The sequence below is a fragment of the Clinocottus analis genome, unplaced genomic scaffold (assembly GCF_023055335.1).
Source record: "Clinocottus analis isolate CAN_PGR_092001 unplaced genomic scaffold, fCliAna1.0.p SCAF_300, whole genome shotgun sequence".
Lineage (NCBI taxonomy): Eukaryota > Metazoa > Chordata > Actinopteri > Perciformes > Cottidae > Clinocottus > Clinocottus analis.
Genome location: NW_027176044.1, coordinates 601 through 17,282, shown reverse-complemented (window position 1 = coordinate 17,282; position 16,682 = coordinate 601). Strand labels below are relative to the sequence as shown.

At 40.8% G+C, this 16,682-nt stretch overlaps 2 protein-coding genes across 2 annotated transcripts; one reads left to right on the top strand and one right to left on the bottom strand.

The window, feature by feature from the left end:
- Window positions 1–628: 628 nt before the first annotated feature.
- On the bottom strand, window positions 629–2,738 carry LOC137798650 (thiosulfate sulfurtransferase/rhodanese-like domain-containing protein 3). Its single transcript, XM_068595538.1, has 4 exons — window positions 2,464–2,738; window positions 2,145–2,312; window positions 1,540–1,699; window positions 629–1,139 (listed from the first exon to the last, which is right to left on the bottom strand). Exons 1-4 carry the CDS (start codon window positions 2,597–2,599, stop codon window positions 1,082–1,084), a joined length of 522 nt encoding a protein of 173 aa, XP_068451639.1. The 5' UTR covers window positions 2,600–2,738; the 3' UTR covers window positions 629–1,081.
- Window positions 2,739–3,316: 578 nt separating this feature from the next.
- Window positions 3,317–16,316, top strand: LOC137798648 (ubiquitin carboxyl-terminal hydrolase 45-like; the record flags this gene model as incomplete). Its single annotated transcript, XM_068595537.1, has 6 exons — window positions 3,317–3,598; window positions 4,586–4,696; window positions 5,168–5,337; window positions 6,168–6,268; window positions 6,679–6,779; window positions 16,165–16,316. Coding segments are annotated over exons 2-6 (627 nt in total), but the record flags the coding sequence as incomplete, so codon positions are not given.
- Between the last annotated feature and the right edge of the window lie 366 nt (window positions 16,317–16,682).

Here is a 16,682-nt window from a genome sequence, read left to right as displayed (position 1 = left end):
ATGGAACGGGCCTAATGATAGGGTGTGGTTACATGGTTTGAACTCACAGATCTGTTGAACAGTTAAATATGAATCATTTAGAGGTTCCCCTGCTTGGTGGGAGAACACTGTTTATAATATGAACACAAATGACATTAACACCTCTGAGCCAGATTATTTACTCACGCATCTGGTAAGTCACTTTGAGGTCAGTTTTCTTGACAATGATTCAGCATCGGCGAGCTGCCTCTAAGTTTTGTGGGGCACTCGGGTGATTTAGACATCCTGATTGAACCGATCACGAGAATGTCATGTGTGTGGATGCTCAGCTCAAGCTGTAAAAGGGTAAGTTAATAAGGAAGAAGGTCCCTGGCAGCAACCGACATAGTGCGGTAGTGTAAAACAAACACATTCATTATCGTGGATGACGAAGGAAGCTGTTATTGTTCCCTGTAGAGTGGGTGGCACATTCATACTGAGACACAGTGGTTATTAGACACAGCCCTTCAATACCGTAGATCATCTCTGGTCCCTGCAGCTGTCATCTCAACAAGCCGCCCTGTGCATATCGCCTGAAAAGATATTTTACAAAACACAAACTAGACATCACTGTTAATCAAAACTAGAATTGTATTTATTGAATGATGTTGGCAACAACTGGAGATGCATCTATGAGCATCAACTTCATTTAAACTCATAATTTTATACAGCAAAGTAGTCATTTGCATAGATAAGATAACCCTTATTGTCTATTGATATTTGTATTATGGTTGGTTTTAGAGTAATCACAGGTTATACATTTGTCTCTTTAGAAGTTGTAAAGGATTTATAAATAGTCCTCTGAGGAAATTAAATTACAAGTGACTTCAAGTAGCATTACAGTAGTTTTAAAATGTTTTCCCTTAGATGACTTATTGTTGTGTGTTGAGCCCTCTGGTTTCAGTCTTTGGGATTCACAGATGAGGGAAACAACAGGCAAGTCAATGAACATCTTAAAAAAACTTAACAAGACGCCTTTACACCTTTGATACTCTCGGTTGCCAGTCTGATCTCGGTTAAAAGCTTAAAAGAATTAAATTGTTCCAGTTTTGCCATCCCTGGATCAGTTCTGCTGTTCATTTTTCGCCCAGTCTTGCCATCCACCCAGGTAATGCTGAACACTGAAACGAAAGGAAGAAAAAAATAAAAAGGTTGATGAAATGTTGCATGAATAGAAACGCATCAAAAATAAAACTGCATTTGTGTTTGAAGTATACTCTGCATGTGTTATGTTGCAGCTCTTAAAGGAGCACAGCATGATGGGCTGGCATTGTGCAACAACAGTTGCAGTCATCTCAAGCTGGTGAAACTGTCTCATGACGAAATAACAGAGATAACCTTCAGCTGTAACAACGTAGTAATACTCAAGCCTCGGCTTCGACTGTAAAGAACACATTTAACACAAACAATAACAAGAAATCGTATTCGACACTTCCTATACATGCCTCGTTCAATAATTTGTAGATTTGACAATGAGGTGCAAAGTAATGATTGTGACAGATACGCGCCAAGGAGACTCACTCTTTGTATCCCAACGATGTGGCTGCGTTGAGCGCCGTCTTGCTCCTGACCCCTGCCAGACAGGTGAACACAATGTTATCCGTCTGCTGGGGCATTTCACCGCCGTACTTTTCATTAAACTCTTCTGGACCCAGCTGGAGGGCAGTGTTCACCTGTCCCACTGCAAAGTCAAAGAAGCACAGACAGGTCAGCTGTTTCCAGTAGAACTTGAACTCTGTGCCGTGAATGGGATGTGTGTTATCTGGGAGCTGTAACAAGTGTCAAAGCATTGTACCCAGATACACTTATCGGGATTATCTAAGGAATGTTAACCACAAAGATAGTTGTGCAGCTTGTCTGCCGGTGCATTCATGTTGAAATATACCTAATTTGACTGTGAATGTGATATTGAAGCATTTCTCCCCCAATAAAAAAGCCTGCAATTATGAACTAAGAAACAGCTAACCAAGCATCAATACAACAAGCATATGTGTATGACAGAACATTCACACATCTGCACATAACATAAACTGTTCACATTTGCAGACTGGTCAAACTACTGGATATGATGTTGCATCCCCTGCCAAGCTAACACTAGTGTATACTTCAGGAATAACAACACTCACGGGGGACGTTGATTGACCCGGGGATGACGCCGTACTCCCTAAGCTCCCATGGTTCCCTGACATCTATGACCACAGCTTTCCGGCCCGCCAGGAGCTGCTTTAGCTGCTCATAACTCACATCCGTGCTCGGTGGCGCAGAGCTGAACCCGCAGAGCTGCGACCCTGTGGCTGAAAGCGGAAAACAGGCATATCAAAAGGCTACACAGGCACAATGTCAAATGGTGCGTCACGAGCCAACCGGCTGACATTCATGCTGACATTGCCCTGCACCTGGGCAGCAGCGCTATAAGACGACGCCAACGTAAAATGCAACGCTCACTTTTGCAACCGTGGTGGGTGTTGACAAGGCTGGACGCAGGGGTTCGTCCGGGGACAGAAGCTCCACGCAGGACGGCACTGTTCCATAACAGCCGCGGAGCGACCCCCGCAAGTCCCCAACACCTTCTGAGAGCCATGTGCCAGTTTACACACGATGTGAAACTCTATATTCCCACCTTGTCAACATAAACTCGTCAGTACGCAATAACACTACGTGCGACAATTATCGTTACGAGAAAACACCAGATACCCACTGCTCACGCTCACCCTGACGACATTGACATACGCATGCGCAGACGTATGGATCCCCAGAGGGACAAACTACTCCTTCCTTTCACTTCCTATTAAGTGCAAACGCGGTTAACCGATAATCAATACAAATAGGAGCTACGTGTCCAAAGTAGCTGTAACTGATGACCTTTAAAAGTATCAAGAGCATATATTATGATGCATTCCTGTCCATGGAAAAGACGGAACAGTGACAATGATGCGTCTGTCCACATCTGGCCAGTGGTTTATCAGTAGTCAGTAGTATTGAGCCGGTTATGTGAGTTTACCTGAACGCAAATCAAACATATTTTTAATATGGTGTGCGTCGATGATAACGATAGTTACCCATTACTTGAAAATACATATTTGAGACCACATTACATATATTAATTACGTTTGCATCCATAGTAGGGTACCGTCATTTTTCACGTATCCCAGATTTGATCTCTGGGAATAGAACACAATAAAACGTTGAAACGCTCTTCCACGGCACCTGTGACGCTTTGCCTTTTCTAGAAGATTTTCCATTGTACGTGAATGCAGCATTTGGTCCAACTGAGCTTCCGTAGTGCGTCACATGTTGACTAGTGTGCTAGTTTATGCTATCGAAAGCTCGAAAAAGAATTGAATGTCAAAGGCAAAAACGAACAATTATTAAGACAATTGTGCTGTCATTGTCGGTACAGTGCACTTTTCTTTGACATGCCTTAATATATTCGTGGGTTGTTGGATAAACACACATGTTAATGTTTTATTTATCCTGACGAGCTAATGTAGCTAGCCTGTTTGCTAGCTAAGAAGAGTTGACATCTTACTGTTGGCTGTAGGTTAGCTAACACAGTCAACATAGGAGCTAAAATAAAGAGGTGAGTGCATACTGCTTTTTCGCCCAGTCGAACTGCTGAAAAGTTGTTAATTTGTTGTTTAAATGTATTTGCTATACGCCATATATGCCTTTTATGCGTACCTAAATTGTCGGCAGATTGAGGCTTCCTAACGTGTTATTGCACATTAACGAACGGTTATCTTTCTTACAGTTTTTTCTCGTCGACATACGAGACGGTTACACGTTATCTGTTATTTTGGCTGAGTGCTCCTGTGAAATGGTTAAACAAATGGTGACGGTAATGTGACAGGGGACAGGTGACGTTCAGCTGTAGAGATGCTTAAGGATTGTCAAATGCATATAGGGCCCCCCAATATGAGGACAATGTAGTAGGATCATTATCTTAAACCCATAGGCTGCCATGAGATTATAAAATCCAAACATTGGAACGTTCATGAGAAGCAAAGTCGTTCACCTGGTCTCATTTCACATGAGCAGTGTTTCACCTGCTACAGACTTGACTGAATGTCTAAATCCCCTCAAAACGAGGAAGAAATGAACATGGCAGCAGGACACGACTGATATTCCAGTGATGTGACCAAGTATGAGTTGGTGTCTTTCGGATGTAAACCCAAGCCATTCGTTAGTCATTCGTTGGAAATAATTTTCAAGTCGATTTGAAAAAGATGACATTGTTCAAATTCAGGCTAATTTGTCAGGCAAATTTAGCTTTTCTCAAAACAAGGACTATGTTTTCATTGAGTTCAGAGTTAATCCGTGGCAAATGTAAATATTCCTAAAACTATAGCTTAAAAGGGGCTCACAGATTTATTGTAGATCCACTATAATGGGTTACTGTACAGATACTCACAGACTGCTCTGTAGCTAGTTTTTAAAGTATTTGTGTGCTACAAAAAGTAGCATGGATCATGGACGAGTGTGAGTGTGTTTGCAACATTCAGGTGTCACTGTTCTGTCAAAGTAGTTTAGACTTATAAGCACGTTTGTCCTCCTCTTTTTATTCAAGAGCTCCAGATGCGGCTAAAGGACCCCTTCTCTTTGAAAGCCGCCGATATGACTAAGCGGACTAATAAACCAAGAAAACCTCGAGATGAGGAGTCCTCAGATGAAGTCAGTGGTGAGTCACAGAAGCAGCACCAGACTGTTAAAGTTGGGGCTGTGAGTTTTGATGTGAGTGCTGGCACGGTGAATAGTGAGTGGCTTACCTCTTTAGCTATACTCCCAAAACAGGGCACTTATTTGTGCCACGTTATAGTACTTTTTTGTAAAATGTTCCTCAAGTAATTTACAGATTAAATGCTTCCAGTGTCCATGGCTGTTACCAGTAGTAACATAACTTCATTGGTTTGAACTAAACAGTGATTGTTTTGTAATTTCTGTCTATTTTGTTACTAGGGCAATTTGTCTAACATCTATCTTCATCTTCTTTTTTTGTGTGGCTGTCCCATCACATGTAATTCAGCGGGTGTTGAGCACATCGTCTCCCTTTCCAAACAAAATGACTCAGAAGCCTAAATTGGTCCATAAAAGTGATAAGAAGGTATATCAAATAAATAAAATAAAAGCATATTTTCTTTTTTCAAATCAGGGTTGACTTGCCAGCATGTGAGTAAGGCGGTGGACCTGAACTCAGTGAAGAAATCTGTCCTCTCCAGCGTGTGGTTGGTGTGCTCTGACTGCTTAAAGGAGAGGACCATGATCGATGGAGAGCCAGCAGCATCCCATGACATCCTGGTGTGCTTAAAGTGTGGCTTCCAGGTAAGAATTGTTTAACAGTGATACTATATATCTCTCTCTCTCTATATATATATACATATATATATATATATATATATATATATATATATATATCTATATATATATATATATATATATATATATATATATATATGTATATGTATATATATATATATATATTTATATATGTATATATATATATGTATATATCTATAGATAAATAAATATATATCTACATATATAGATAAATAAATAAATAAATAATGACAAAACTTGATATTATATTTGTGTCATTCTTCAAAATGCTAGTACATGGAGGGACATTATCACCAATAATGTAGAGTAATAATACCCTTAATATCATGGTTGTTTTGATTTGTTTACATGTATTTACTTTTGTGCATAATATGTAAAAGGAAGCGGGTACGGTTCACTTCTGTCTCTGCCTTTAAAATATTTTGGGTGAATTTAACCTGCACCCATATTTAGGTTGACAATTGAATTATTGCACTAGAAATATAAAGACGCATGCACACATGGTATCTTCTAATTTCTTTCAATAAGAAATAAACCTGTATATTATTCAGTAAAAAACTATAATGGTTACACTTAACCTTTGTAATTTCATTTAGGAGATAAATACATACACAAATAGAGAAAGAGAGAGAGAGAGAGAGAGAGAGAGAGAGAGAGAGAGAGAGACATACATAGACACACACACACAGTGTATTGTTTTTTTTTTGAAGATTTGGCTTTATTGAGGTGGAAATTAGTTTTTAATGTTTTGTTTTGGTGTGCTTGTGCTTTACAAAGACTTTTAACTTAAGAAATTTAACTGAACTCTGTTACAGGGCTGTAACCAGTCAGGGATCCAGCATGCTGACCGGCACCACCAGGCCTTTAATCCAGAGTCTCACTGCATCACCATCAGCTTAAGCACGTGGAAGGCCTGGTAAGAAATCTCTGGCTTTATTGTGAACCATAATGAAAAGCCAAGAATGCACGCCGTACCAATGTGTGTCAACCTGCTTTGACACACGCCAAGATGCCGTCAGTGTGTGGGCTTGCATAGAGATCAATAGGCGTGGGCGTCTTGTGTTTTCATGTGTTGTCTAAAACACCGCCTGATCTTTGCTACCACAGTTTAAAGGGCACTTTCAGTTTCTATAACATTATATATTATTGTATGTACTTATATTATTATGTTTGATAGTGTGTGTAAATGGTCCTCCAATTCAGCCAAGTAAATTAAGTTCTTAAAATATGTTGAATTTCTTGTTTTAGTTTCTTGAGTGTTTTTAACATTCCGCAGTAACTTAAAGCTGTTCTGTGTCTGCCTGCGACCCTGTCTCTTTGTAACAGGTGTTTTGAATGTAACGAGGAGCTCTCCACACACTGCAACAAGAAGGCTTTGGCTCAGACCCTGGACTTTTTACAAAAACACTCTGTCAAGGCAACATCAGGTAAGATGTTTGGCAACATCTTGGAAGTCTGCCCCCCCTCCTCCCTCCTGATAGACGAAAAAAATAATCTTTTATGAGACGCGTGCATCTTCACTGCAGTTTCAGCAAGACGGAAGTCAGTTCATTTGGAGTTTTGTTTAAACATTCTTTTAATTCAATAACTTCATCAGTTATAGCAGAAAACAATTGCTTTTTTTTTAACACAGACATCCTGTAATGATAATACAATATCAGTGGAACACAATTATTTATAATAATCTGCACAAGGGAACCGCAAACAAGGTTTCACGTGCCTAATGTCTTAGTGTCCGCAGCAGACCCATGCACAGGATGCCAAAGGCACAATAACACCATGGCTGTGTATCAGACTACAAGATCCATGGCTGTTGAACAAAGTGACCTGTAATACAGAGGAATTTATTGGCCAGAGGCCTGTCTCTCGAAGCTGGGTTAAAATACTCGGGGTTTCCCTCAGTTATCTAGCTGCACTTAACCAGATGTCCGCGGTCTCGCTTTTTGGTGTCACGAAGCCGGTTATCAACTCGTTAAGTGAACCCAGGTGTGTCTCATCTAGATCTGTGCTTGTGCACATAAAAGGGGCGGAGTTAACTCCGTGTGACCAATCGAGCACCAGGTAGAACCCGCGGAGAGCAACGTATTTTACAACGGAAGAGCAAACCATGATCTTAAGAATGGACAAAAAATATAGAGAAAGAATACAAGCAAAACCGCTGCAGCAGCCAGAAGCCACAAGGAATCTTGGCAAAAATCGGTGACTCTGTCAATGCGTAATATTGTAATATTAAATCACGGTCTCAAATGTATGTGCCTATTTTTATTATCTTTTCGTGTTAACAATTTAACCTCATTTCAGTTGCAATTCCAGTGGAGCTAAAAATACATGGGAGCAAGTTAAAACAAAATACAAGAACATAATTCAAAGCGGTCAGTAATTTTATTATAATATCTTCCAGGCTACATGTATTATGTGAACAATATACATGCATAGTCTACACAACAACTCAAATGAGTTTTGCCGGTCACTAAACACACGCTCTCTGCGGTGCGCTGCTTTTACTATCCGTATGCCTTCCTTAATGGGATTCTGTAGAAATGGGCAGGCCATTTTTCCAAGACAATGATTGGCCAGTCGACGTCTTATAGCCCCGCTGAGATCTTATCCGGGAACTTAACCTGCTCCGGAGCAGGTTAGGTGTTCAGCATAAGTTACCGGGGCAACAGACCCCGCTAAGAAGTGAACCAGCTTCATGAGACGGAAAACCCAGAGTTAATCCAGAAGTTACCTCGCTAAGCCGAAAGGCCTCTGGTCACATAGGTTCCAATGTGTTATTATTATTACCTACCAGGAATTGACTGCAGTACACCTACTCCCCCTGGTGGCGGTGGTCGTCTGAATCCTGGTATTTCACCTGTCATCAGTTAGTTATTAGGGAGTACTGCAGTGTGGCGGGTGAGACCCCTCTGTGTCTGGTGCATTATTTCCGAGATAGATACAGCTACTTCACCTGTGGTTTACTCCGATGCTTAGGGCTTGCAGAGCCTTTTTCCATGCCATGGTTATATAATTAGAATGTATCATTGACATTGAAATAACTGTCATATATATATATATATATACATATATATATATATATATATTGCTGGATTTAGAGGTTGTGTCGCAGCAGGTTGCGTTCATAAGCCTGACTTTCAGTCTTATGTCCTCTCACTTCATTCCGGCCACCTGAGTCCTCCTTGCCCAGTCAGTCAACCCTATAGGTATTATCTCTGCCTCCCCCCCCCCCCCACACACACACACATACATACTTACACACTCAAACACCTTCTGTTCCTGCCTCCATGTGACCACTTTCGGGTCTCACTGACCGCCCCCTGACTTGGCCCAGTGGCCAGAATGCCATCCGCCCCAGCCCAGTCAGGCTGGTCCCCCTCCATCAGTCCCTTGGCCACAGCTTCAAAATTGGGAGATCTGTGCTGCATCAGTCTCCCCCCGCACCCTCCCTCCCCCACCCCCATCACCCTACAACATCGCATGACTGCACACATTAGCGGAATTAAGCGCTCGAGCGATGCTTCCCGGCTGGGTTCCCTAAAGAACAAGAGCAGCTGCGCGGGGGTTCAGCCACTGCGCTGTCGTTCTTTGTCTCTCTATCGCTATCCGTTTCCGTCCCGCGCTCCCTCTGTCGAGCCGCTGGATGTCTCACCACCTCTGGGCCTGTGTGCTGCACTAGTGGGAGCCAGGGTCCTCAACAAGTCAGAGCGACTGGATCCGAACAGCTGGAGCTGAGCACTAACCCTCAGTGGACACACTCGCAGACACACAAACACAGAAGGTTTCTTTTCTTTCTGTATCATATGTTTGTTGGCCACTACAAATGGTTTCATGTCTCAGTTATAATTATAATGAATTGAACTCTTGTGTATTCTTTGCAAAAGGGAGCACAAACTCTCCCGGTAACAGAATCAGAATAACTTTTATTTGCCGTGTACATTACATACCTGAGGAATTTTCAGACTTATCTGAGTAAAACATGTTTTTAAAGGGCTTGTATCGTCTGTGTTTTTTAGGCTATACCCAGCCACACAGAGGTTTAGGGACTGACAGGACCTCATGTAGTATAAATGAACACAAGTAACTAATGTATTCACACATTAGATATGCTGTATTGTTGACAAACGTAAGCATTTCGAGTTTGTTAAGAGCAGAACCATTCTTTCCAGTTTAATTTCCCCATCACTGATTATTTAGATTTCTGCGCTGTTCTTTCAGTTATGCTGTTTCTCCGAACAAACTCTTGCGTAGTGCACAAGTTCTTTGAACTAGATAAACAGAGAAGACTGCGGATGAGCAATTTGTGTGTGTTTTATATTGTCCATATATTTGTGAAGCTGCCCTTTTGTGCACATGGTGCAAACCAGGGGTCCACGTTGGTGGGAATGGCCTTTCTGTGCTGGACAGTTGCTACCTACCCATTTTGTCTCTTTAAATTACCTGTCACCTTTCCTGCCAACCAATTGTTCCACACCGGTTGGCCGAATGGAAATAGAAGCAGGCTGCCATTGTTGCAGCAAAATAGGCGGTTGTTGTCTGTTGAGGAGCTTGTGAAATTGCATTTCAGTATGAAGGCCATGTTTTCACTGGAAACTGCTGTTGTACGGTTTTTGCTATAGACCCCAAGCACAAAAGAACCCCAGCAAGGATTTATTTTTTTCAGAATTCATAATAATTTTATACAACAACAGCTCTGGGTAGAAAGAAAGTCGATTAACTGTGCTCTCTCACCATCAAGGCTTTCAGCTCAAGTACCAGAGTCCCAGTAAAAAGCGAATTGACCTCAGGGAGCTAGACTCCAGTTTGTAACACAGCTGGGGAGTCTTTGTGGAGCAAATTAAAATATTGGTTCTGAATAGGCACCAGAGCTCGTCTCTCATTGGAAGCTGTCAAATATGTCTCGTTTTATGCAAGCAATTGTTATCAATCGCTATATTACAGTGTCATTGTATTACCATACTGTGTATTTTAATTTTTTTTTCATCGCAGTTTCTCAAAAGAAAGTTTCTTAAAGAACAGTTTCTTAAAGAAACTCTTTTAAAATGATTCATCATGATGCTAAACTGTGGGTATTTTTATAATGAATTAATTCAGATATAGATTATAAAAACATTATACATTCAATTTCATGAAATCCTGACATTAAGTTGTTTGGGCGAAAACATTTTGAAACAAAAGTGCTATTTAAAGATATTAAAGTATTAAAGCAAAATTAGTGTGATGAATTATATATATATATATATATATATATATATATATATATATATATATATATATATATATATATATATATATATATATATATTCCAGCCTAATGGCGCAGCACACTAATTTTATTTCCATCTTCGTCTTTTCTAAAGGTCAAAAAATCTATCTGAAACTAAATATGTATTCATGAACATTTACCACAACTACTATATATATATATATATATATACACACACACACACAAACACATTCATTCCCAAAATTGCATACTCTAAAGAGCACAAGGCAGAACTGTGTAAAACCAGGTTCTGCCCAAAGTCAACTGGATGATTTTCCATGTTATGAAAAAACGACTATCAATGATATAATTATATTATTCATAATTTTCAATTTATTTTTTTCTCATTTTAACTGTGGCATCTATATTTTTTTGTGTATTTAACTTCAGATCTTTAGTGTCGTAAGGACAATTATTTATTATTTATTTATTTAAATAAACTTTTTTGAAACGTCTTCGTCTCAGCAGTACGACGACGCATCACTGTAAATAAACAATTTAATAAATTAAGGGTGGAGCTAAAATGTTCTGCCATGAGATTAGTATTTTTGCAGTATATGCTTTCATGGGGGGAAGGTTACCAGATGCTTATATGAGGGATATTTACATACTGTTTGTCTGCATTGCCTGTTTGACTCTTTCTTGTGATAAAGAAAGTTATGAAACGGTTATGTGCTCAGAATTCAACCGGTTTCACTTTCCTGAGATTGATATCTCGATCGACTTCCTCCTCTGAGACATGTTGGCTGAAGTCGATGATATGGCGCTGTATGATTACTGCACCTTTGCTCACCTGGTTTTCTTGCCTCTGGTTGTTGATTTTTTGGAAAGCGTAGGCTTTGGTTCACTGTCAGTTTAGCTCAGCCGAGTCGGTAGCCAGCAAGATGCTTGTCCCCTGGTGGTGCTTTCATGGAGGTAATCAAGGGTGATCCTGTCTTTATTCCCACCACCGCACATGAAAGTAGGCCAGATAGTGGGTAGCAAAAGTGTGTGTGTGTGTGTTTGTGTGTCTGTGTCTGTAAGTAACATGGCACTGGCTTCTTTTGGCCTCAGATGGCAAGGAAACAGGCTTTTTGTGCCCTGCAGTCACAACAAATTAGTGAATTAATAAGACATTTGGTGTTGCCTGGCCTTCCTCTTGACTGCCTGCTCTGCATGAAGGGAGCTGGCCTTGAACCTCCACACTGCTGCGGTGTGTGTGTGTGTGTGTGTGTGTGTGCGTGTGCGTGTGTGTGTGTGTGCGTGTGTGTGTGAACTGTGAACATGGAGGAGCCATGAAGCCCACTGGCCATGCGATTTGATGTTATCTCAGCCCAACTCTGAATCTGATCAGGAAGGCTGAAAAAGTCACTAAAAACTTAGGTCCTGTAAATTTAAGAGAGCAAGAAACAAATGTTGGTGTAAAACTAATCGAAAGAATATGCATAGTTTATGGCATTGTTTCCTGAGCTTGAATTGTCTTACACAAGGCCAGTTGTTGGCCTTGTTTCAGCTCGACAAAATGCCAAAACAATGCAAACACAAGCGTTGCAGAATGTTGTGTTTTTTTGAAAGGTTTCAGTAAAGCTTTTGTCTTTTCTTTTTTAAATTATTTTGCAGTGCTGACTTTGGTAAAAGCAAACAAGGCCTTTGTGTGTCCCTTGTGTGAAAAAAGAGCAGGGAGTGCAGGAGGTGTTGGTGTACATGCGTGCATGTGGACAATCCTGAGCACCGTGACGCTTTCCTCTGCCCTGGGGGAAAGGCTCCACTGTGGCACTGCTGCCCACACTCGGTGGCTGAGCAAGGAGGGCCAGGTGGTGGTGCCGAGTGCGGCACAGTCAAGCGTGGACGCGGCGCATGCTGTGACATTCGCCTTCGTCGACCGCTGCAGGGAGAGGAAAAATCTGCTTTTCCATATGCTTGTGCTCGTTGCAACCCTTCCCTCCACCCACTCCCTATTCCACTGATTCTGCCGCCCCCCCTTCTCCCAAGTCTCAACCAGATGGCTCCCTGAACATTGTTTACCTTGGGTGACGGTCCCAGATGCTGAGTGTGTCCATCGGCATCCCCATTCCGCCCAGTTAGTTTCCTCGTTCCTCTGCTCCCTCTCAGCTAAAATGCTCGTCGCAGCCCTTACACTCAAGTCCCATTGAGTCTGTAGATTTTTTTCATCTCAAAAACACCACAAGTAGATGCACATATACATTCTCTATCTCTCTCTCCCAAATACTTTCTCTTTTGCTCAGTCTTTCTCTCGCTCTCTCTCTTCACACCTTCTCATTCTCACACCAATTACAGAAATGCACAGTTTGTTTCCACTGATCAGGACTGCCGTCTTTCCCCTTCCTAACTTGTTTTCCATGCATTGTGTGCGCGCTGACATATGGGAGCTCCCTTATGGCAGCCTATTGACGATAGAAATAGGCCTCCAGATGTTGCCAGCACAGAAGGGCCAGATGCTTTTGGCACCACTGGGTGGAACGTCACAAAAGCAAGTTGTCCCGACAAGCTGAACCTCGCCCCCTTTCTTAGACAAAAATTAAAACAGCTCTCCTCATTTCTAATCAGTGTTGAATTATTTTCAGGTAAAGCTATGTACATTTCAAGCACCACAGTTGGTGCATCCAAGAAAAATGCAATATTGCAGCCAACGGCAAAATTGCCCTCATACCCCCATTCCTTTTGCTCGGCTTTGATTGTGTATAAAATGCAAATTGCCAGGCCAAGAGTGAAAAGCCCACGGTTCACATTCCGCTAATGCCGCTGGCCTTGAGTAGGAGAAGCTCGCGCGGGCTAGCGGCCAGCAGTGGAGTCACTACCGCTGCGGGTTGAATAGCTTTTTCAATGAATGTGTTGCACAAGGTATGAATTGAATATGTTCAAGGGCAAGGCTAATGTGTGTTGAAGAGAAGAATGGAGCGAGCAAAGGTGCAGGTTATAAGAATGATTATAAGGGTTGACGGTTCAATTGAATTTGCTAAGTTTGAACATTACCGGGTTCAGGCCAGTGACCCGCTGCCAGCCTGCTCTCTTGTCTGGCTCATGTGGGTGAAGTGCTCGTGGACCAAATTTTTTTTGTGTTTAACAGCATTTAGTTGATTTTTCCCCAGCCTACAGGCTTTGAGATGCTACCATCAGTTCCTGTATGAACTTGCCATTTTGCACTGACGTGTCTTATTATCCGCTTACGTCAAAAAATAACCTGTAGTATTATTTACCATAAATCCTTTGAATTTTTTCAGAAAATTATAGCACTGGTATCAGTCAATAACCCCACAACAATACTTTTGTAATCGACATTAACATATTTGTCCTCTTTTGTAATTTATTAAAGAACCATTTTAATATGTTTTATTCATGTCATGGGACATGGAGCAGCTGCTGTTGTGCATCGGAATCTCCTCGTGTTGGTGTATTCAATGATGCTCAGGTGAGATTTTCGAGGCTGCACTTGAAATACAACGTGGCTGGCCACGCTTGGCCTTTTTGTTGCTTTTGTGGCTCGCAGTGTGAAGTTGGCATATAGAATCTTTTTTTTTTTTTTTAATCTGAAGAAGCTTTTAAGCCTTATGTAAGTTTATTTCCATCTTCGTCTTTTCTGAAGGTAAAAAAATCTATCTGAAACTAAATATGTATTCATGAACATTTACCACAACTACTATATATATATATATATATATATATCTATATATATATATATATATATATATATATATATATATATATATATATATATATCTATATCTATCTATCTATCTATCTATCTATCTATCTATCTATATATATATATATATATATATATATATATATATATATATATATATATAGAAGTTGTGGTAAATGTTCATGTTATTCCTTAACATTTTATTCTGTATAATACAATATTGCATATTCCTAATAAAAGACAGGTCATTCTTTTCTACCAAAGTAATATCAATCAAATATCAATAATGTGCTATATTTTCTGCAGCTGTCCTAACGCCATCCCTGTAGGTTACTGTATGTTGTGCCATAGAGATCAGTGTATTACTCCACTGAGTCATCCATCGTAGAGCCCATGATATCCTGCATGAGGCTAAATGCCTGGGATTTTCTGAATCTGACAAACTTCCCCAACATCACATTGCACGGACACCTCTCTGCCTCAATTAGCACCTTCTAACTTATCTTTCATTCATTGCTTCACTCATTTCCCTCCCGTAACTCTAAATCTATCAGCACCACCTCCCTTTCTTCATTCTCTCTGAACAAAGTGTCATAGTGGTATAGTGTGTTCTTCACACACAGACATTTTCTGCCAACTGCAGCTACCAATTTTACAGAGAAAGCAGTGAGAAGTCCGTAATTATTAAAAGTGCAATGGTCTGTAAATTAATGTTACATTTGGAGCCCTTTAAATTATTCCTATTTTGTCAGACCTGCGTGGGAGACTTTTACAGCTGAAATTTGTAGTACTGTTTTTTTTTTTTCAACCAGATGTAGGTATTTGGTTCTACATTATATATTATAGGTGGTCAAACTTAATTGTGCTTTAAGTGTGTTGAGTGAATGTGTAGGCTGTCGATGCAAATATAACAATCCATCAGCCAGATACTGTATATTAAGTGGCTCACGAAAAAAACACAACATAATGTCCAACATCCATAATCTATTGCACATAAACTACTGCTCCAGAGCTGGACTAACATTTTGTCGCTACTGACTATTACAACACTCAAAGTTAAGGAAAATGTGAAATCGATGTTATCTGTTATGTAGTGAAGGAGAGCGTGGCAGCTAGGCGCTGCGGTTTTACCCAAATCAGTGGCTGTCACCTCCTTTTAAACTGAGGGATAATGCATTTGGCGACGTACACATTCCCCCCAACTCAACAAATCCTAAACCGCTGGCACGTGTTAGTAACACTGTCATTGGTATTAAGTCATCATGGTGTTTTTTTGTTGGCTGCTGGCAGCTCGCACAGCTACCCTACCTACTCTAGTCTGTGTGTCACTGTCAGATTCTGACCATCTGTCTCTGAGTTTCTGTTTATGGTTAGTTTTCATTGATGATCAGCAGTAACAGCTGGCTCCGGAGAGCTATCTCTCTCTCTAACCCCAGACCCTACCCCTCCCCTTCCTCACTAACCAGCGGAAACTTCTACAGCTGTCATCTGCTTTCCCAAATGACCCAGCTTTCCTTCCAGCTGCCATCCCAGCACCCTGCTCCCAGCCCCAGTCTCGCTTCAAGGCTAAGCCCAATTCTTTCTGTATCCTGCTGCAATTGCAATTAAAGGGAGGCCGACTTCTACCCTCGATCACAAACAAATTGCTAACTTGGCCACCATCTCAGCTCTATCTTTAAACTTGGCTGCCAGATCTTATTACCCCAAACTAATTTCAAAATAAAAGCCAGATCAGTGTATGGAAACTGAATCTTTTGTGTGTTTCAAAGACATCGTAAATACATCGTAGTCCCCATTTTGTAATTTCCAGGCTTGTATAGCTCTTGAGTTATTTCACCAATATACAGCTTTTGAGTTTCTACCACTGAGCATCACTCACCGGTTTTGTTTTTCTTTGTTCCAGGAGCATCACCCAAGATCATCAAGCTGCAAGAGGACCCATCTGAATATACTGACTCGCCCAAAGGCAAGAGTCCAGCTGCCAACAGCACCTTGGTCCCTGTCAAAGGCATAAATAACCTCGGTAACACCTGCTTCTTCAACGCTGTCATGCAGGTTGGTATAACTTTGAGTTAGTTTAAGTGTGAGTATTTTTGTGCATGTGTCTCAGTACTGTCAGGAAATGAAACTCATATGAAATATGGTTATATTAGTCAAAGTAAATACTTGAGGAAACAACAAGCAAGTGTGAGTAAAGGTATTATTATAAACCTGAGGCATGATCACATTATTTAAATTTCTCACAGCACATAACCTGCCCTCAAGAGACCCTATTATAGCCTAATGAGTCACAGAGATTTCCATCTAACAAGACAAAATGAACATACTTCAGTGTTGCAGCAGGATTTTGTAAAACTATAGTGGGTTGGCCTCTTGTTCTAGCAGTGGTGGAAGTATTGTACTTCGATATTTGAGGTACTT

What these genes read in the sequence shown, in the direction of transcription:
- LOC137798650 (XM_068595538.1), bottom strand. Translation starts at nt 2,599, where the DNA reads ATGGCTCTCAGAAGGTGTTGGGGACTTGCGGGGGTCGCTCCGCGGCTG. An exon ending in CGGGTCAATCAACGTCCCCC is followed by an intron (nt 1,700 to 2,144) that starts GTGAGTGTTGTT and finishes TTGACTTTGCAG; the next exon opens with TGGGACAGGTGAACACTGCC. An exon ending in ACATCGTTGGGATACAAAGA is followed by an intron (nt 1,140 to 1,539) that starts GTGAGTCTCCTT and finishes CTTTCGTTTCAG; the next exon opens with TGTTCAGCATTACCTGGGTG.